This window comes from Leptinotarsa decemlineata, unplaced genomic scaffold, assembly GCF_025532065.1.
Source record: "Leptinotarsa decemlineata unplaced genomic scaffold, Ldec_3_MD MMD2_tig00026358_RagTag_RagTag, whole genome shotgun sequence".
NCBI lineage: Eukaryota > Metazoa > Arthropoda > Insecta > Coleoptera > Chrysomelidae > Leptinotarsa > Leptinotarsa decemlineata.
Genome location: NW_027412703.1, coordinates 81,427 through 103,451, shown reverse-complemented (window position 1 = coordinate 103,451; position 22,025 = coordinate 81,427). Strand labels below are relative to the sequence as shown.

Sequence of the window (22,025 nt, the reverse complement as noted above, 5' to 3'; positions counted from 1 at the left end):
TTCGGTTTCAGGGTACTAGCTCCTCGTCAGTACCGGGAGGGTCACTTGGAGCTTAGCTCCCTTACTTTGTAGTCTCTCCAGAATGGAGATATAAGACGGAGCCGCTTGTTCCCAGACGCTTGAAGCATATACAGTGCCTTCTTTCAAAACTTCCCAACCCTAGTACTTCGTTTAGCAGGGAGAATTTGCCGTAGGCAAAAAACAAGTCAATTTAGATATCGAGGGGGAAGTTTAAAACAGTGCTAGTGGTATTTTAGGTTTAACCCCCGTACCCCTAGCTACCCCTACTTAATAATTTTAAATGGCACCCCCTATCTTGTAACACATCATTTTAAAGATCTTAAAAATCCTCACTCAGCTCCGTTTAGAAAACTGGAATTGGTTGATCCGTTGTCGTAAAATAGTGCAAAAATAAAATGAATTTGGCAACGGCAAATTCTCCTTGCTAAACGAAGTACTAGGGGTGGGAAGTTTTGAAATGAAGGCACTGTATGATGACAGGCTTGAACATCGTGTTGTAGATCGTAATTTTATTCTTTAGACTCAATTTGGATCTTTTTATTCCAACCCTCGATCTTTGCCTCAGGTAAGCCTACGGTCCATTAGACCGAGGTACTTTACCCGCGCTTGCCAGTCAACCTCCCTTCCAGAGATCCCCACTTTTCTGGCCGGAGAAGATATTGTTCTTCCTATAGTTATCGCATGGGTCTTGTCCAGGTTCACTCGGATCTTCCATTCGAGGTACCAGCGCTCAAGGTCGTCCAATGCACGTTGCATGTAAACGATCCCGAGCTCCCGACCCATGGAAGATGAGAGAAGAGACGTATCATCGGCGTAGAGAGATATCTTCACACGCTCGGACCGTCACTGGTGTAGAGAGAGTACAGCGTGGGAGAGCACGGCCCCCTGTGGCACTCCAGCGATGATCTCTCTGAGCCTGAACAAACAAAATTAATTCCAACTAGTCGTGAGCTCTATCTGTAGGATGTACCACTGCGCCACCTGTAGACAAAATCCGGAAACAACTCCACAAGCATATACTCCGGGTTGGGAGTCAGAATGTTAAAACATGTTTCGGAGAGGTGCATGATAAGCACAAGTCCAAGTGAAAACATCTCACACTTGCCTCTCATGTGAACCTACGACTTTGTAAATACGTGTGGCAGACACCCGACGGGAAAACAACAACTGACCCAGCTGAATTAAAACCATCAGGCACCTGTTCAACGTCTTCCAATTAGAAGATTCGTCGCAAGAAACTTCCTATAAATGACCAGCGATAGACCGGTTTCGGGGTACTAGCTTCACGTCAGTCCCGGGAGGGTCATTTCAGACGGAGTAAACCGTCTTGAATATCCCGAAAGTCGTCCTGGTTTGGTTCAAGTTGGAGCCTGGCTCCCTTACCCTTTCAACTGATGTTTGTCAGAGGGACAAATGGGTCAGACTGATGGTAGGATGGCGAGTGTCGGGGCCTTCTTTATCGGGAGGAATCGTCTACAGCATAATCTATAGCTTCCCTAATTGTCGAACCGAACAAACAAAAAATAATTCCAACTAATCATAAGCTCTATCTGCAGATTCTGTAAGATGTAACACTGCGCCACTTGTGAACAAAGTGCACAATCAATTCCACAAAAATACTCCGAGTACTGCTCTTCACCATCTCTCTGTCCATTTAAGCATCAGAGTGTTCCAAAACATTATCATGCATAGTGCACGTGATCTCCCAGACAAGGCTGTTTGTACAGAGTCACACTAAGGAACGACCCAAAGTTCATTATTTTTTAAAAATTATGCGGCTCGGTGTAGGAACGATTTTTTGTGGAGTGTAGGGACAAAAATTAGCAGTTTCTTCAGCCGTATCAGAACTTGATATGTCAAAAATTTAAAACTTCAAAATTCCGTAAATGTACACAACACAGGATTTAAAAGGTAACTGACCACTCCGACACTGTAACATGAATTCCGCCAGCCGATTGCAGGTAACACTGATTGGCCAGCGTAAGGGGGCTTGTTTATTTTACCCAGTATATGCAAGTATGCGCGGTGATCATGCTTTGATCACGAATCTATCTTTGTATAGGTTACTTGGTTTGTTGGATGTATATAGTTTAGAATCTATAACTGAAGAATTGACAGAACAAGTCAAGCTCAGAAAGACAAGCAGTGTTTCAATATTGAAAGCGTCTCATGTTTAACGTTTATGCTCAGGGTGCAGATAATACTAATAATATATGCCATCAATGAGCCTTGTGTGTTTTAGACAACCTCCACTTACCCTGATCCCGTAAAATATCTCCTTGAAACGTGTTTCTACAATATAATGGAATATTTTATTCCATTCTCACTTGAACTCATTTATTTTGTATCATATGTAATATGTATTTATATTGACACGAGTACCTTCGATTAATGAGCGTGCGTGTGTGGTATCACGAAATAAGGGACTTACCACCTCTCTGACCAGTGACTAAAAATCTGCCGGCACAACTATATAGCTCAACTAACCAAGGTATGTCATGCAGTGATATTATTTCTAATATAAAAAGTCTCAGTAACCTTATTATATACAGTCTGCTAATATTGAAAAACACCTATATCTGAGCTAAGCATATTTATTAAAATACCTATAATATATTCCTTCAGCATCAAATGATTATTTGTTCAGCCAATAACTGTTTTCAAATAATAATTTTAATGTGTTATTTGAGTATATTCCTTTTGTGTTTAATAAAAATAATAATAACAGGTCTTTATTCATTCTAATAAGAAATAAACAATAATCTGTTTGAAATCTGTTTTTCCGTTAACCAGCTATCGCACCCCTACGAACGACAATCCTCAGAAGTCGAAACTTGTGCGAGCTAAGGATGAACGAGGTCTCACCTTTCAACGTGTGATTCCTGACACGTGTTGGACGATAGCAAATGCAAATCGATCGTTCAGCCTGGGACTCGAACCACCGACCACACGGCAGTCAATTCGAGTGAATGAACAAAGCACCCACTCGAACCGACCTCCTACCCACCGACTACAATAAAAATATATAATGAAGGAAAATATGACGAATGGGCGAGGTTCAGCTATTATAGCCGATTTTAAACCTAACGTTTCAAAACAATACAAAACAGTGCAAGGTATCATAAATAAATGAATAACAGATGATAAAAAAAATAATAAGTCCAACAATCGCGGTAAGGAAAAACAAGAAACAAGATCTGAGAAGTCGAAACCTTTATCATAGCCTGAGGAAAGTAATATAATGTTAAATTATTGCCTCATTCAGATTAGAGCTCGGAGTCTTTTCCCAAAGTTTTTAAGAGGTAAATGTTTGAAATCTACACAATTTATGAGAAACTATGTTAGGCGAGTTAAAATTTGATATGAACAGGAACTGTCGATTGCAACTAGTATTATTGAGAGATGGTGAAACGAGTTTAATCATGTAGATAATGTGGAGTTCCAGTTTGAAAAATTGTATAAGTGATAGAAAGGAGGTGCGGCTCTCTAAGAGCATTTAGTTTCAGCCAATCAGAATTGTCAAAGGATGAGCTTATGTGATCATATTTACAGATTCCATGTAAAAATCAAATACAATTATTTTGTATTTTCTGAAGACGCCGAGCATCAGTTTGTTGCAAAGCTGACCCGTAAATGCAATCACAGTGTGTGCCAGGCTGTGAATAGATAGAGATTCACGAACCCCACGCATCTCCAATTTTTCTGTTTGAAAAGCATAACTTGCGATTCATTTAGATTGAGTTTCAAACTGTGTGCACAAGATATATCAAATAGTGATTGAAGATGCCTATTCATGAGTTTTTCGACCTCTTTAATTTCATGGAAACTGAAAGATGTATATAGTTGGGTATCAAATGGATGTGATTAACATTTTACTTTTGTTGCAATTTTTTTTTATGTACTGTGACCTGCCATAAATATATTTATTGAAGACAATTTTTTTATAAACTAATGACTCGTTACTTTGACTCTTTCATAAATTGAGGCTTTAAAGAAATTTAAAACTCATTAACTGAGAATACTGGCCTATTCAACGTTTTAGAATGAAATATAATGATGCAACAAAAGTATTACTTCATTAATACGAACAGAAATACAAATGTTTTCAAATCACCTTTATTTGCAAGAAAACGGTGCCATTACAGATATTATATAGAATATTTTGAAACTTCAAACTACTTTAAATGAATACATTAGTGCAGTATGTATAACAGGGGTCCAGATCGATAGATAACTTCAATTTCTGTCAATGGTAATGAAATGTAGAACATAGGAAGCATTCATCAAGAAACTATGTATCTAATAAAAACTTTATGATCAGTTTGAATTCCTTGTTATATCTAATCTGGTCCAACAGGTACGAACCTGTGATTGCAATTAGTTCAAACTAATAGCAATCGCCTGCCAGAAGCCACATTATTTTGACAGGGAATTGATGGACCCAACAGCACGATTATAAATAGTGTAAAGTCTAAAAGGCTGCGACCTTTAATCACCTGTATTAATTTTATATTACAAGATCAATTATTGGGCATTGTTTCTATAACATTTCAATAAGACTAAGATATTCAGTAGACACAATTTCATATAAAGAAGTCCTCAAAATATATCGTAAAGAAATGAGAATATCTTGCAACATAAAATTATACAGGGGGTTCATCAATCCAACAGCTTCAAAGCTGTGACTGTTAATCACCTGTCTCCCTACGAGTCTCTATATAATCATAAGTTAGCATATTATGCACAAAATAACTGCAATATAATTTCACAGAATTTGTTCACGGTTCTCGTTTCACGAAATTTCTTTTGACCTTGTTCAAATTTTTGCAGTTATTGAAGCAATAGAAGAATAACAAGTCCACTGAATGCAAAACTCTGACAGTAGATGATAAAACATACTTTTCTTAGCTGTCATTATCCCATCATTCAAAGCAAACAACTTTGCACTTGTCATTTTTGAATTTTCCCATACAAATTTTTTTTTTTTTTAAGCAAATACAAAGTTCAACATTTAGTGGGCTTATATAATGTACACATTATGGAAAGTTACCAATGAAAAATTGTGCTGGAAAATATTACGTACTAAACATGATGTTTTTTCCAAATATAGTATAATTTTTCTATAGAACTAACACACCTGAAGAAGCTATTATTTAGTGAAACACGTGTTGTGTTTTTGTTAAACTGTTTAGAAAAAAGCTCACAATAAAGTGTTTTTTGAATATGTTATGGATTTTCATCAAGTTTGCCAACTAAGAGGTTGCAATACAACCAATGCTGAAGATGCCATCGTAATTATGGGCGAAATTTTAGGAGCCTTTGGGCCATTGCTACCCAACCCGGATAACCGGTTCCCATTTTACTTCCAGCCGTGAAAACTTGAAACTTTAGTTGGAAATTATATGCCCAGATCTCGAGCATGGGTAAGTATTTTTCTTAGAAGAGTGTTAAGGCAGTAATATTGGTATATCGTGAAACTTAGTATGTTTCATTCGTCAAAATAGTGTTCCTCAGCAATGAAAACTTTTGGTTGAAAACACTTCAACTGAACTGCTGACATTGAGAAAAAAATCTTAAAGTTCACATTTATTTAAGATCTTTTATGTTCCAGAAACTTTCCATATTGCATAAATATATATTCTATTCAGGTAGATAGATGAAATGTATAACCCATTCCCTTCAGCTTATTACAAATAATCACTGTACCTTTTTAATTGTCTCATTGGGCAGACCAAATAAAGCTCTACTTGGAAAATTTATTGACCTACCTTTTCGTTTTCCCAATGCATTTTGGTGATTACACAAAATCAATCCACGACTTCTAACGATTTAAATTGTTATTCTAAAGGAGAAAATATACAATAATATGGAAAACGATGAGCTTACCTTCATATCAAATGAAGTGACACAAAAAAAGCAACACGGACAATGATTGCAGTACTGGGTATAAACAAATGTCAAGATTCATAAAAAATATGAGAAAAATGAAAAAGTTTAATCTTATAATTACAGTAGATGTATGAATTGCACGCAAAAACAGCCCCAGTCTCAAAAGTGCAAAATAAAATTGAAAACAAAAAAAAGGTTATCATAAAATATCAAACATGGAGAAAAATCCAAAACAAGAACTACTCCCAAATAGAAGAACTGCCAAACTCTTCTCAACGCCCGTTTTATCAACCAACTCAGCGTCTTCAAGAGATATGAAGTAGACTAATTCTAGACTCAAACCTAAACGCAATAAGCCTTTGAGGCTACGACTTCTTCCGGAGACTGAAAAGAAAGAAAGGCTCCCAAGAAATTGAAAAAACCTCTGAACCTGGCCTTCATTTATATCTCACAGGGTACACTTTCATTTTCACATATACATATATTCACATCAATGATTTCGGGTCGAGAACGAAAAAAAATTTCCTAATGAAAGTTTCCGCAATTTTTTAACGAAGTGATTCATTTACATTTATGAAATCTCTCTGAGCAATTCATTTATACGACTCACTCTATTAATAAGGAACTTTTACGAGGAAATTTCCCTCCCTGAAATCATTGACGTGTCTCTAAAAGTCTGGTTTAGAGGCCAGAGTTAGGATTAAGCCTACTTCATCTCCTGATACCACCAAATTGGTTGGTAAAACTCACGTCGAGAAGAGTGTTGCAGTACTAATGTTTGGGAGCAGTTCTTGTTTTGGATTTATTCTACGTCAGAGTTTTTAGTTCTACCTTTCATTAAATAGGAAAGTTAATTCTATGCAAATGCAATGTTCAAAAATACAGGAAAATAAAAAGAAACAATATTTACATCCAAGCAATTATCATATCTAGTTTTGAAACGATTTATAATGGCACTAATTTTTTGTTGAACAAATGAATTATACTTCTCTCTCACACATTTAAAATGCAGTTCAAAATTAAATTTCTCATTTCGATTTTTTCACAAGGCGTATCACGAATGAACCGTTTGAAATGAATTTGTTTTTCAAATTTTCCTGCCTCAAAATCGCAGGTTAACAAGACAGAAGATTTATGAATTTTCTCTCAACATTTTTTTATCCCAGAAGATCATAACTTCCCTGCAAATAGTGGCATGGAAACCAACATTTTTCGTGCTAGAATAATAATGAAACAAACCTTGTCTTCATTCAGAAGGTACTCAATGATTACTTTAAAATGAAAAAAATTTACATACCATTTCATCAGGTAATACAATTAGTACTTTTTGAAACCTGTTAAAAAAAATTAAATACAATTAATAATGAATCAGTGAACATATTGATTGATAACACGGATAAATTTTATTTGACTTGATAAAAGCTACTCTTTAGTCTACACCCTTCCTGGGAAAAATCGGATAAAATGTGTTTTACTCAGTTTTAAAAAGTGAAATCATTCTTAGACCTGTGGATGATACAAAAAGTAAATTGGAGATCATCTAAAACGATGCTGCATGATAACTGGTCCTGCTGGAAACATAGGAGCACTATACATCATACTTGGTGGCATTCCGATCATACCTAACAACAAAAAAAAATAGTAAACTTTCAAAAATACTATGAAATACTAATTTGTACTTTTACTTGAGAAAGGTGTTAGCAGATGAGAGATTGAAGTGCATACAATACAAAATACAGGTTAAAATAAATGATCACCAGTAGACTGTGTGAGAAATGTCCTTCAAAAATATACTTTCATCATATTCAAAAGGCAAGAAAAACAATCATACCAAAAAAATCTGCTTTTCCGTTAACCAGCTGTTGCCTCCTACAAAAGTCGAAACTTGTGCGAGCTAAAGACTAACGAGGTCTTACCTTTCAACATGTGATTCCTAACAGAACAATCTATAGAGTATTGAATTCCCTTCCTCGTAATTACTCAGAGGTCATTTTACAAGGTCCTCTTCATCACACATTTTTACAACATTGTGTCATTTGGTGTCAGTAACGATGTATTTTCCCAAGAAACATACAATGCAGGGATAGAAAAAACAATAATTCAAAAACTAACTATAACATAACTTATTACAAAGAGTTACCATTCAAGTTAACATAAATAAATAAAGATTTACAATCGCTAATGGCATACTGTTGAATAATAATAATGAAGACTAATTAATACACTTTTTTGTATGATTTTCAGTATACATCATGAAATAAACTGTATTAAAATCATACAATAAACTGTATTAATTAGTTTTAATATGTATTTTCATCAAGTATCGGCCAGTTCTGATCAAAATAATGAAGAACAGACATCACATCATTCAGGGGAAAAATTTCAATTATGATACAACAGATCACTCGTACATTTGAACTCTTTCTAAAGTTCAAGAAGATAACCAGTAGCAAGAAGCGAGTGATCTATATTTGCATGCAAAAAAGTAGTGTATAATTCAATAGTCCAGTCATCTTAGTCAAAATTAGGTCAGCATCTCGGAATTTCAGATACCCAGCTATAAATTCGTATAAACCTGTATTTTGACATCCTAAAAGTTGTCTCAAAACCTACATATGGTAGAATGTACGCGACTATTATTAAAATCGTTTGTGTATATAATTATTAAACTTTATACGGCCCGCGATGGCAATGTGTCACAGAAAGAAGAATCATGTTTTTAGAACTTTTAGACTTTACACAATTCATCTCCGGAAGTTTTAAAATGCGCACATTTGTAATTAATTTCAAGGGCAGCGCGTGCCCAGACAAGCGGGAGAGTGTTCCTACTTAGTTCTGGTAAACAACTCAATCATAGTAACGCCATCTCTTAGCAACAAACGGAAATACCCCATTATTTTTGTTGAGAACAAGAGAATCTTCCACGCGCTTCGAGTCTAGACTAGAACCTTGATATAAAAGGGGTGCTTCGGCGCGACGTGAGTCTGTTGAGTCGAGTAATTGAAGTGATATGGTCGGAGGATTCTAGTTGTACTGCGAATAGTGATTGTGCATTTGTTTGTGTCGTGCGTGGCAAACATTCGAGCGTTGTAACTAAATTAAAACATAAAACATCAGGGATTTCAGTGGGATTTCATTTTATAGTTCATCAGGAATCATTTGACCCTAGATTTTAATAGTTGCATATACTCTACCATATGTAGGCTTTGTGAAAACTTTCATGATGTCAAAATACAAGTTAATAGTTGGGTTTCTCAAATTCCTAGGTGAACTCACTAAGATGACTGGACTATTAAAACAAGTAGACATCTTTATATTAACTTACTTCAGTTGGATCCTTTCAAGATAAAATTACACACTCATTCATACCAATACGCACACCTAAATAGCGAGAAAATACTATTTTTTATATCCCTAAGTGATGAGGGTGTTCCACCCCAAACTTTTTTAAAAATTTTTTAATCAAAACATTTGTTTATTTAATTTTTATGTGGCATTAAAAAATACATATAACCCTCAATTATTACCCTTCTATCACCAACCCTTAATTTTTGATATAGTCATTTTAGTAATTTAATCATTTTTAACCGTGATCATATATCAGTTATTCCCGCCAGGCGTCAACCGGTGTCATTTCTCATCCAGTAAACAGCACGGAGAAAGAATGAGAACGAAGCCGGTCTCCTGTCTCTCTCACACAATAAGCCTTCTCTCATTCCCTACACAGTTTTCGGCAACTATTATTGTTTATTCATCGAGCGTAGATACAGTTTGCGATGTTACCGTAGCTGTAGCTGTTATCAAAAAGAGTTTTTGAACTCATTGGATTTGCCAGACATGCCACGGTATAATTTACAAGTGAATATTTTATCACTTCGTAATTTGAATCAACCACGGCTGTGCAACAGCACGCGGCACGGTAATATCAAATATCTTGATGATAAAAAAGTGTAAGATGTTCAACTTGACATTTCACTTTCAGTAATCAAACCTCACTTAAGAAGACATTGAGGCACTTTGTTGAGATTCTAGACCAAATCAAAATTACATGATAAGATCAACTTCAATTCATTTCAATTATTTATTCACACAGTTGAGCAATACATCTATAGGGCAAGTAAAAAGGCATTCAACATAAGTACGAAAGATCAAGATAAAATATATACATATAATTCAAAAAATACATACGTGTAATACAATTTACGTACATGTTTACATAGATAGATAACACTTGAAAGAATGCTTCACAATATTCTTATATAAAATAAAGAAGTGATGAACAATTTTAAACTTCTATCAGAAAATTTCGATTCGAAAGGAATCTATAGTTACGTTAGTTTGAACTTCCATTGTCTAATATGATAGTATTTGAAATCTGAAATAACAAATGAAAATTAAAAATAATTGCTAAAAATAACACTTATGTTAAGCTTAATATTGAAAATTGAACAATAACAATGAAATAAAAATTATTATTTTTATTTCATTTTAATTGTTCAATTTTAAAGTTTTTGCTTGATTTTAATTTTATTGCAATTTCATTTCAGCCATTCTTTTTATTTTTCATTTTCATTTGTTATTTCAGAGATTTCAAATACTATCATATTAGACAATGGAAATCCGAACTAATCAAACTCTTCACGAAACATTGTCAACCACCTTCAACAAACGAGGAATCTATAGCCTTTGATAGACTATTATGAAATCAAGTATATAGGGGGAATTTGAGTTGATTTCTAAACCTAATCAATACAGTTTATGGTATAATTTTCACTATAAAGGCTTTTACAAAAACCGCGACACGTGTTTTGCTATACAATAGCTTTCTCAAGCGTAATTTTTCATTTCTTTTGCATTTGAGAAAGCTATTGTATAACGAAACACGTGTCGCGGTTTTTGTAAAACACGTTATAGTGAAAATCATACAATAAACTATATTAGTTAGTTTTGATTGAGTTTTCATCAAGTATCAGCCAGTTCTATTGAATGATCTCTAAACGTCTGGAAGGAACATAATATTGATCTTTCTACCTAGTATTGCAGTTGTAATATATGGGTATCATGAGCTTTATTCAAAAGAAAAATACACCAACTGTTGAAAATGTCCACATTTTCAAACACGTCACGTCAAGACTGTACAGAAAAAAATTCTAGTAATACATCCAAGAATGAGTTTTTCAAACATGAGCACGTGATGAAAACCAAACTGCTTATTGTGATCTTAATTTTTGTTTATAGAATTTCAGTATTTGGCTCTATCAAAAGTAAAGTTCTTTACAATGTAGCAAATGCATCAGATAGGGACACTCATTTACATATAAGACGAATAATATCGGCCCCGAAATGTAACCCTGGGGTACTACAATGTTATTCATTATGGGAAATGAAAGAAATGTATTTCCACAATTAGTCTTTTCATTCATGACCTAAACCAATAAGGAATTTCGCCTCTTACACGAAATTTATACAATTTGTACAGCAAGATTTTGTGCTGAACACAATCCAAAGCTCGATACAAATTCATGAAAATATCCAATTGGGTTTTCAACTCATACAAACGACGTATTTTTCATAAACAGAGATAATTGCTGTAATTGTAGAGTATTTGCTACTCAAATCTTGGGGATTTATCAATAACTTTCTTATCTCAAATTGATCCAAATTAATTTAAAATAACATACTAAATTACTTTCTACATTACTGGTGGGACAGTAACTGCTCTAGAATGAGGAATGTTCCTCAATTTGGGGAATTACAGGAAATGCAAGTTTGAACAAAATAAAGTTGAGTTTAATTCATGAGTTTTTCAAATTCACTTCGAAAAGTATTCAAATTGATATTTCACATGTTGGGTTTCGATTTTTAAAGGGATTTGTTTCTAATTCACATATTGACAACAGCGCCTATATCAAGTTGAAATAGTTTATACGTACCTAGATATTCTACTTTAAAAAAGGAAAATTATCTTTACAAATCAACAATCAAGGCAAAATATAAATTATAGTTCAATAACACCTCCACAAGCCACATAAACGACAGTTGTTTTGTTATTTATTTATATAGAGGAAGATAGGTTAGGTGCACAAAATGTCATGTCACAGAATGTCTCGGAACTTGAAACAAAAATAAACAGATCAGCACGCATCTGAAATATGCCATCTTTGGCCATCTGCTCATACAGGTAACAAATTCGTTGTCCTTTATTAGCTATAAGCGATGTTGCCAAATGGTGAAATAGAAACGATTCCCTTTAAATGTTGAATGAATTATTTCATTCTTCTTTTTTAAGTATTCAAATAATTTTTTAAAGAAAAAGGTTGAAATGATAAGTTTAAAATGCGTTGTTTTAGAGCTCTTTTATGAAAACTACTTGATTTTCGTCAGGAGGAACATTCCCCATTAGCTGGACAAAGAGTGGTTCAGTAGCCTGCAAGGTCTCCAGACCTTACTACACTTGACTTTTTCACTGAGGTTCGTTGAAAGATTACTTTTATCGAAATAAGTTTCGGGATGTCGAAAATTAAGAAATGTGATTATTTAACAATGTTCTAGAACAAATGAGATTATTTCATTTTACTGAGAGGGTTATATTTTTATAAGAAAGAAAGGTTTTGGCTTTCTACTACTCCATCTTTATGCAAAATGTGGGAGTCTTCCAAAGAAAGGAAGTAAGCAATTAATTTCGAAATGAACCCTACAAAGATGTGTAGATAAGTAACTTTCAGAAAAAAACTAGAAGGAAAAGCGCCAAGGCGTGAGCGCATTTGCGGCGCTGAAGCCAAAAGGAGAAAAAGAGCGAAAGAGGTAGGAGTGGTAGCAACTATAAGTGCAAGGAACCTGCTGCCCCTGCAGGAAAGCGCCCTTACTTGAGCACCTCCACAGAGGGAACCCCAAGAAACTTGAAGAAGCCGCGCAACAACAGTAATGTCGCTGCACCTTCCAAAACCTTCGCTGAGGCCACCGTGGGACACCTCAAGGTTGCCAAAGAGAGCGTGTGTTTGGCGAGTCTTGGCCTTCACCTGCCAATATAAAGAAGATGTCTTCTAGTGACCTGTCCACCTTCCTGGAAAGGACAGGAAGGACGATGACCTAGGGACAACTCCTCGGGAGGATGTACAATGGGCTAAGTGCTGTGGGTCTAAACTCACCCTACCTACTCTACAGATACCAGAGATACAAAAATAGTTTCATAAACTTACATGCAACACTATCATCCTCAATGTTTCGGAATAAGACTTGCCTTATTGCCTATTCAGCACCAATCTAGATAACGTTACAAGATGAAGCACTCAATCCATTCATAAAATTACGACTTTGTCACGAATGAGTTAAATCTACTCATGTCATCGATGACAGTACGTAAAGACATTCAATCACTTATTTGATTTAATCCCAGCCATAGAAATATTTGGAAGATTCCCACTTTTTTTTAATATTGAACACGAGGCCCTTCAGTTTGAGCAGCTGATATGAATAAGATAATTTATATTCATGATAATTGTTCGTGTTGATCAAATATTCACTGTCTTTTTCTCTAGATTGGAAAACCGATAACAAATAAACAAAAAAAAAACATTTTGAAGTATCCTATCCGAAAAATCTCATTAGTTTGTTGATGATACGGAATTATATAAAAAATCATCAAGTAAAAGTTCAGCTTTAAAGTTAAATGTTGATAATCAATACTATTCTGGTCATGTAACTCAAGCTAATCAATAACTATAGAACACTCGAAGCTTACTTGGATCAGATTTCCCTGCCCACAACAATGATGCTGAAAGATTCATTAATATACAATAGAATGAAGGTCGTCGATTTTTGGAAGGTACAGGTATTAGTACACCAAACATAAATACACTTTACGCAGTCGTAATAACCAGTCATCAAAATGTACAGTGCATTTCTTAAGTGTCCTCCCCCCCCCTTTTTATTTCGTGAACGGGTCAACGCAAAAAATTGAAATTTGGGATAATGAAATCAACAGGTTAAACTTTCAAGATGGCGACTGGGCGCCATCTTGAATTAAATGGAAAGGGGGCCTTCACAACCCTAGAATACGAAGTCAATATCTTCACCTACTACAAAATAGCGGAAAATTTAATAATTTCCTGAAAACAAACACATTAATATCAATATTTCTAGAGATATTCCTTTTTATCTGCCATACGGCAATTCCAACAACCCGATAAGGATTGTTAAGTTATTTTTTGTTTATAAAAACGTCAAAAAATGTCACTACGACACAAACATCATTGTTCAGCTAGAATATTCTCATTTAGTTTTAGGTTTTACTAGTAGAAAGGTACCACGTCAACAATCTCTAAAATGGTCAATTCTCGTCCCTCGACCCTAATCGAAGAACAGAATTCTGCGAAATCATCATGGAAACCATTGCAAGGCATCCTACCTATCTCCACAATATTTGTTTTTTTTAAACGGCAATGTTCACAGACAAAATTGCCGTTATTGGAGTGACACCAACTCTCATGTTTTTCGGGAAACACATATCCAATATCCAGAGAAAATAAACGTTTGGGCAGGAATATTGGGAAACCATATTGTAGGACCTCTATTTATTGATCAAAATTTAACAGGGGAACTGTATTTGAATACGCTGGAAACTACTGTTGACCCTCTCATCACTGAAATCGTCGAAGCGAATCCTAATGAATTCGATATGGATGTCGTATTCCAACAAGATGGAGCACCACCACATTACTCCAGATAAGTAAGAAACTATTTGAATACTACTTTTCCCAGTCGTTGGATTGGCCGTCGAGGTCCTACAGAACGGCCAGCCTGCTCGCCAGATTTGACACCTTTGGACTTTTTCTTATGGGGCTTTTCGAAGCAAAAAGTCTACGAAACTAAAACCTGCTTCGATAATGAAAAAACAGCAGAGAATAATAAATATTTGTAGAGATGTTGACGTTACTGTGTTCGAAAATGTTCGGCGTGGAATATCGGATAGGCTGTTCATATGTCAAGAAGTTCAAGGCAACCATTTCGAGCATATTCTTAACTGACCTCAAGCTTATTATCTCATATTATGTAGTTAAATGTAAATATATTCAGGCAATTATTAAAAGTTCTGCCATTTTGTAGTAGTTAAAGATATTGACTTCATAGTCTAGGGTTGTGAAGCATTTGTCACGAGCTTATGATTCACCAAGTGATCATCTTCAAAGAGGAAGATTAAAACAGTTTTAATCTTCCATGTCGAGGTGTTGAAAATAAAGATTTGGTGTTGGGAAAAAACTCCAGTAATATTCATTTGTCAGGAGCTTCAAAAAGATGCTTCATAAGACCCCTCATTTATTTTTTTTTTCCCAAATGGCGCCCAGTCGCCATGTTGAAAGTTTCATCTGTTAATTTCACTTCAAAATAAAGTATTCATGTAATAATTTCATTATCCCAAATTTCATGTTTTTGAGTTGACTTGTTCAAAAAATAAAAAAGGAGGGACATTAAACAAACGCACTGTATAAACCTCTGAAGAAGCTAGCCACTCGCACCAGCGAAACGTCAGGAAGAAATTCCAACAATCGACGGCCTTCAAACCAGAAAAATAGTGACTCTATTGATACTCTTGATATACTTATTTCTGCTCGCAAATCTCAAGATCCCAACTTCTTATTGTGGAAAGGAACAAATCTTACCGATTCCGTGCAAATGAGATACTCGGACCAATGGTCTCTTATACGGTGAATGTAGGAAATGGTCTTAATAATAAGGACATCCAAATGTCATTTTCAATGTTGATTTCATCTAAGAATAATCATTTTCATCAACGATTCTCTTGTATTCAGAGATATCTCCAAAAGTTGTCCCACTTAGGGTCAATTATAATGTAAATAAGCTTGATATACAGGGTGTAATAAAAAGGTAGGTCATAAATTGTGCCACATATTCTGAAGCCAATAACAACTCGATTGGATATAACTTACCTCAATGCAAATGTGCACACAAACAAGATACGGCCTTCGGAAGGCACAAAATGAAAATCAATTTTTTCCAATATTTTATAAACTGTTCAATATTTTGTGATGAAAATGGATCCATGGCTTTCTTATCATCTTTTTCATATAAAACTACAAAATCTGTTCAGCCTATATAAGTATATAAGCCTATATAAGTATTGAACCCCTAAAACCACCCAGAGTTTTCTATGCTTCAAAATTAAATTAATATTGTCTCACCATTGGTTTAATACTTCATTTTAGAATTTTTTATACCTCGTAGCACTTTATCGAAAAACCAGTTTTTATCGAGATGCAGGCTGTTTTTCATTATTCTTTAAAAACTCATTAGTTAGCTGTTCAACACTTGTAGTTCGTTTACTTGATTTAACCATTATAAAGTGACAACTGAAGCTTTCGATTAATGCGCATTTTAAGAGTGTTGAGAAAAATTCAACGTTCTGTTAAATTTTATTTTCTATTGTTATATTTTATCTATTGTGTTTTTGAATTGTTTCTTCAAAGCTCTTGAAGTGCTATATATACCAGATTTTTTAACAAGCTTTGTAAATCTAAAGCAGAACTTTAACCGTTCAGGCCAGTCTCTATATACCTACACAGTAGGTTTGATGGACTAACGCTTATCAGAAAACAACTACTCCCCTGGCTAATACCACGAAGGGCGTTGGATTATATCCGACAGGCGTCAGTGCAGAATCTTCACAGAAAATGTCCTGCATATGCAATTGGCAATACAACTGAAAGAGTCGACCCTCAATTGTGGAACGGGCACAATTGCAGACCGGTTTCAGGCTCATTAGCCACTTGTCAGTGCAAGATAGTAACCATCATCGACCTAAAGTCAATGATATTCCAAAATTGAAGATCGGAATTCTTTCAGAGTATTTCATTTCTCTTCCGAAGTTGGAGCGAACATCACAAAATGTCACTCCATCTAGTGGACGACGTACTAACCAACTGCATATCCGTAGTTTGCCCGATTCCTCTGAATAAGGAAGAAAAACTTTCTCATTAGTCAGTGGGCTATGCTTGAAGACTGGCAGTCAACAAATTTAAAGCAGAATTTTAAATGTTCTGGCCAGTCTCTATATACCTACACAGTGGGTTTAATGGACTGACGCCTATCAGAAAACAACTACTCCCCAACTAATCCAACGCCCTTCGTGGTATCAGACAGGGGAGTAGTTGTCTTCTGATAGGCGTCAGTCTAATAAACCTACTGCGTAGGTATATAGAGACTGGCCTGAACGTTTAAAGTTCTGATTTAGATTTGTTGACTGCCAGTCTTCAAGCATAGCCCATTGACTAATAAGAAAATAAGATTGTATTTTCTTGGACAATAAAGTATATGTCTATCTATCTATCTATCTATTTGTTACAATGGTTCATACGTTTGCAGAAATGAGAGATATGCATCTAATTCTGGGTAAGTTTGGTCAGGCTAAAACAAGGTTTCAGATAATTATCTGTAATTCTGGTAATCACTGGTGAATAGTGCAGCAGCTGCAGGGCGTTATGCGAAAAAATATTCCAATCAGAATACAGCAAACAGACGATTATTTCTTTCCATTGCCCGTCGTTTACGGGAGATGGGTACTTTGGGACCGCCAGTTGCTGGTAATAATGGTTGTCCAAAAATGGATACAAGAAGTGATTTGAAAATTTGTCAAAAAAAACTCTGGAAGCAGTACAAGGGTAATAGCTGCTCAATTGTTAGTCACATGATGGTTTGTAGAAAATTGAAGGAACAGCAGCTTCATCTCTATCACTCAACAACCGTTCAAGGATTACTAGATGAAAATTACCTTGAAATAATAGGATTTTGCGACTGGTTCTCGATGAAAAACAATCGAAATATGAATTTCATTAATCATATTTTGTTCAACGATGAAGCTACCTTTAATAGAAATAGCATTATGAATCACCATGATGCACACATATGGGCTGAAGAAAACCCTCATCATTCATCACCATAACACATTGAAGTCAATGTTTGAGCAGACAAAAGGACCATTATTTCTTCCAAATAATTTAAATGGTGCAAATGATTTACAGTTCTCACAAAAATGTTTACCAGAATACTAGAAAGAAGTAAATTCAGGAATAAGGCAAAATATCTGGTATAAACAAGATGAAGGGAATATCTTTTCGGTCTGTACCCTGAACGTTAGCCAGAAGTCCAGATCTTAACCTTATTGACTTTTATGAAACAGGACGTGTATTCTGTTGAAATAATCGGCGAACAACTGATGCATCAAATTATTGAAAATGCAAATCGATTTCGTCACAATCTCATGATCTTCCAATAAATGAGTTTTTCCTTTTTAAAACGGTGTCAAATGTGTATTCAAGAAAATGGAGCCCGATTTGAACATATTTTGTTTATCTGCAAACACCATGAACACTCAGTTATTATAACTTACTCATAGTGTTTTCCACATCTCGATAAAAACTGGCTTTTGAAAAAGTGCTAGGCAGCAAAAAAAAACTCCAAAACGGTGTCCAAAACCAATGCTGTCAGAATACTAACAAGTGAATGAATGTCATTACGATGTCATCGATGACATGAGTAGATTGAACTCATTCCGTGATATGAAGTCGTAATTTTATGAATGAATTGTGTTTTTTCTTATGTTATTCAGATTGGTACTGAAAAGCCCTAAGCCAAGTGTCTTACGGCAAAACATCGATGTCTACCAGTCAGGATGACAGTGTTCCATGTAAGTATAATTTTTTACCTTTCATTTAGTATGTTGTGTAGGAATCCTGTGAATGATATCTGATTCAATTCCATAACGAATGTTTGGAATACAAACTGAGTAGAGAAAAGTGTTTTTTGTATAATTCAGTGTTCATATAAAAGTATTTGTTTCGAAAGATTTTTTATTTCGTGTAATTGAATGTTTATATAAAAGCAGCTGTTTTAGGAGGGCTTTTTCTTTCAGTTTGTGTCTGAATGTTACTTCTTTATAATAATAATAATAATAATATTTTATTGGTTCTTCTGGATCATAACTCAATGATATAGAACAAGTCAGTGTAATATGATATAAATAAACTTATAAAAAAGAAAAAATTATGTACATATAGGATATGAACAGTTATGTAAAATTATATATTAAAACTTATAACTAGGTAAAATTATAATATATTAACAACCCTAGATGACAATCTCAATTCTTCAGTTATATTGATAAGTCATTTATAAACTCTTCAATGGAGTAGTAGGCTTTATCAATCAGAAAGTTTTTTAGGAACGGTTTAAATTTTCTTAGTGACATTTTTCTAACATGATTTGGCAATTTGTTAAATAGCCTGACACCCATGAAAATTGGACTTGATTCTGATCTAGCCAGTCTATGATTTGGTATTTCTAACAATGTTGAATTCTTGTGCCGTAATTATTTTTGTTTAAGAAGGTAAAAGGTCGCTGAGCCGATTTTACAAAAATTAACAGCTGGTATATATAAATGCATGGGAGAGTTAATATTCTTAAAACTTTGAATAGATCTCTGCAGCTAGTACGTCTATTTACACTCTGAATGTTTCTGACAGCTCTCTTCTGTAAAATAAATACCCTTTGTGCCTCACGTGATAGGCCCCAAGCTACTATACTATATGAGATTGTTGAGTGTAATTCGGCATGATAGTACATGAGTACCACCGACTTATCTATAATTTTACTGAGTTGATAGATACAGTAACACATAGGCGTTATTTTTTTACATATTTCATTAATATGTTGATTCCATTTACAATCTTCAGTGAGAGTAAGTCCTAGAAATTTTATTGAATTCACCTGTTTCATTAAACCGTGCTGTGATTTTAACAGTAAACTGTGATCATGACCATTTGGGGCATAACTAAATCTTAGGAAGGATGATTTTTTATCATTGCAGATTAATTTATTGCTAGAAAACCAGTCCTGGGCTTTTAACCTGTGAGCCAAGTCTACTGTGGATGTAACATTCTTACCACTAACCAGTAGTGTTGTGTCATCCGCATACATTACAAAATTTCCTTCAAAGTCATTGACATAAATTATATAAAGTAGAGGTCCCAAAATAGAGCCTTGTGGTACTCCAATAGTATACTTTGCATGATCTACACATCTTTGTATAGAGTTACTTCTTTTAAAATTGATTGCTTCCTTCTTTTCTTTGGAAGATTACTAAATTTTTTTGTATCAAGATGGAGTAGTAGAAAGCCAAAAACTTTCTTTCCGAAAAATTAATCACCCCTAAAAATATAACCCTTTCAATTCAAACTAATTTAATTGTAACACATAGAAAAGTTTGAGGGATTTTAGGAGTTCAATACTCCCTAAAATTTTTATAGATTGAACAGATTTCATGGTTATACACGGTAAGAAAACCATGGATCCATCTTCATTACAAAATGTTCATAAAATATTGGAAAAAATCGATTTTCATTTTGTACTTTCCAAGTGCTGTAACTTTTTTATATGTGCACATTTGCACAATGAGTTATTTTTGACCCTGTAATATGTTGTTCAATTTATGACCAACTTTTTGGTTACACCCTGTAGTATACATACCTTTTAGCATCGAAACAATATTTGTATCACGTTACTTTGCAGTTATCTCAAATTATAGTTGCAGCTCGACTGCAGACTGACCTTTCTTCATAACATATTGATATGAATTTCAAAAGTGTTTCACATACCTGGAGGCATCGACATAGGAGGCCTCATTAGAGGTCCTCCGATGAGCGTGGGGTGGCCCGGTATCATCTGATGCCGCATTGGAGCCATTATAGGTCCGCCCATTGTCATTCCAATTGGTGGGCCTGTTACCCTAACTGGAAATCTCTGCATCATGGCAGCATGATGGTTCATTGCCTCCACCTGCTTTTGTTGATGAGCTACTGCTTGCTGAGCTGCAGAAACTGCGATTGCCAACTGAAAAATGTCCATAAAAATCAAGAAAGGGTATTCGAAATATGAAAGATGTACTCATCAATCAATCAATCAATCAATCAAATATACTTGTAGACAAAGTCTTAAATTTATTGCTAATAATAGTAATTTTCCTAGAGAAAAGCTTTCAAAAACATGCAAATGAATTGAACAAACAATATAAATGAAAATGAAGATATAAAATACAGAATTTAGATTGCGGAGGGTAAATGAGTTTGAAATAAAAAATATAAATACAGTAGCAAACATAACAATACAAATATACTAAGCGAGTATTTTATTATGATGATATGTTTTTTTTTGTCTAATGTGATTGTGAAGGAAAACTGATTTAATAAATGTTTGATTGATTGATTGATTGATTGATTGAATAGATATGAGTTCGTAAGTGTATCACGAGTCGAAAGTATCATCAAAATACTTCTAAACTGGTCAAAAATAGTCAGCGAATTCAACTTATATTTTCTTTTTCATATTATTATGTACAATTCCGATTTGGGTGTAGTGATGGACAGAAAAATTGAATTTCTGCTTCATTATAATTATATTATAAACAAAGCAACAAAAATGCTAGGCTTTATTTGTCGTACTTCCAAGGACTTCTCGAATACTGAATGTATGAAGATGCTGTATTTCACCCTGGTACGCCACCCCAAATATGTTTGGGGTGAAGCACCCTTATCATTTAGGGGTATGAAGGAACAATTTTCAAAATTTCACAGCCTTCATACCTGGAAAATAGTGACACTGGGTATAGGTACAAATAAAAAATCGAAAGATTTCTCGGGCCTAAGTAATAAGGGTGCTCCACCCCAAATATTTTGTTTGGGGTGAAGCACCCTTATCAATTGGGGAGTATGAAGTAAGAAATTTCAAAAATTCACAGCCTTCATACCTGGAAAATAGTGACACTGGGTATAGATACAAATAAAAAATCTAAAGATTTCTCGGGCCTAAATAATAAGGGTGCTCCACCCCAAACATTTTGTTTGGGGTGGAGCACCCATATCATTTAGGGGTATGAAGGAAGAAATTTCAAAAATCCACAGCCTTCATACCTGGAAAATAGTGACACTGGGTATAGGTACAAATAAAAAATCGAAAGATTTCTCGAACCTAAGTGATAAGGGTGCTCAACCCCAAACAAAATGTTTGGAGTGGAACATCCTCATCATTTAGGGGTATGAAGAAAGAAA

The 22,025-nt window shown here is 34.7% G+C and overlaps 1 protein-coding gene across 1 annotated transcript in view; it reads right to left on the bottom strand.

Moving 5' to 3' along the window:
- Positions 1-4,121: 4,121 nt before the first annotated feature.
- Positions 4,122-22,025, bottom strand: part of BuGZ (Bub3 interacting GLEBS and Zinc finger domain protein) — a 30,315-nt gene continuing 12,411 nt past the window's right edge. Inside the window, exons 6-7 of the mRNA XM_023167466.2 lie at positions 20,577-20,811; positions 4,122-7,532 (exon numbers count right to left, since the gene is read on the bottom strand). Of these exons, the coding sequence (XP_023023234.1) occupies positions 7,447-7,532; positions 20,577-20,811 (321 nt within the window). The 3' untranslated portion in view covers positions 4,122-7,446. The remainder of the gene's footprint in view (positions 7,533-20,576; positions 20,812-22,025) is intronic.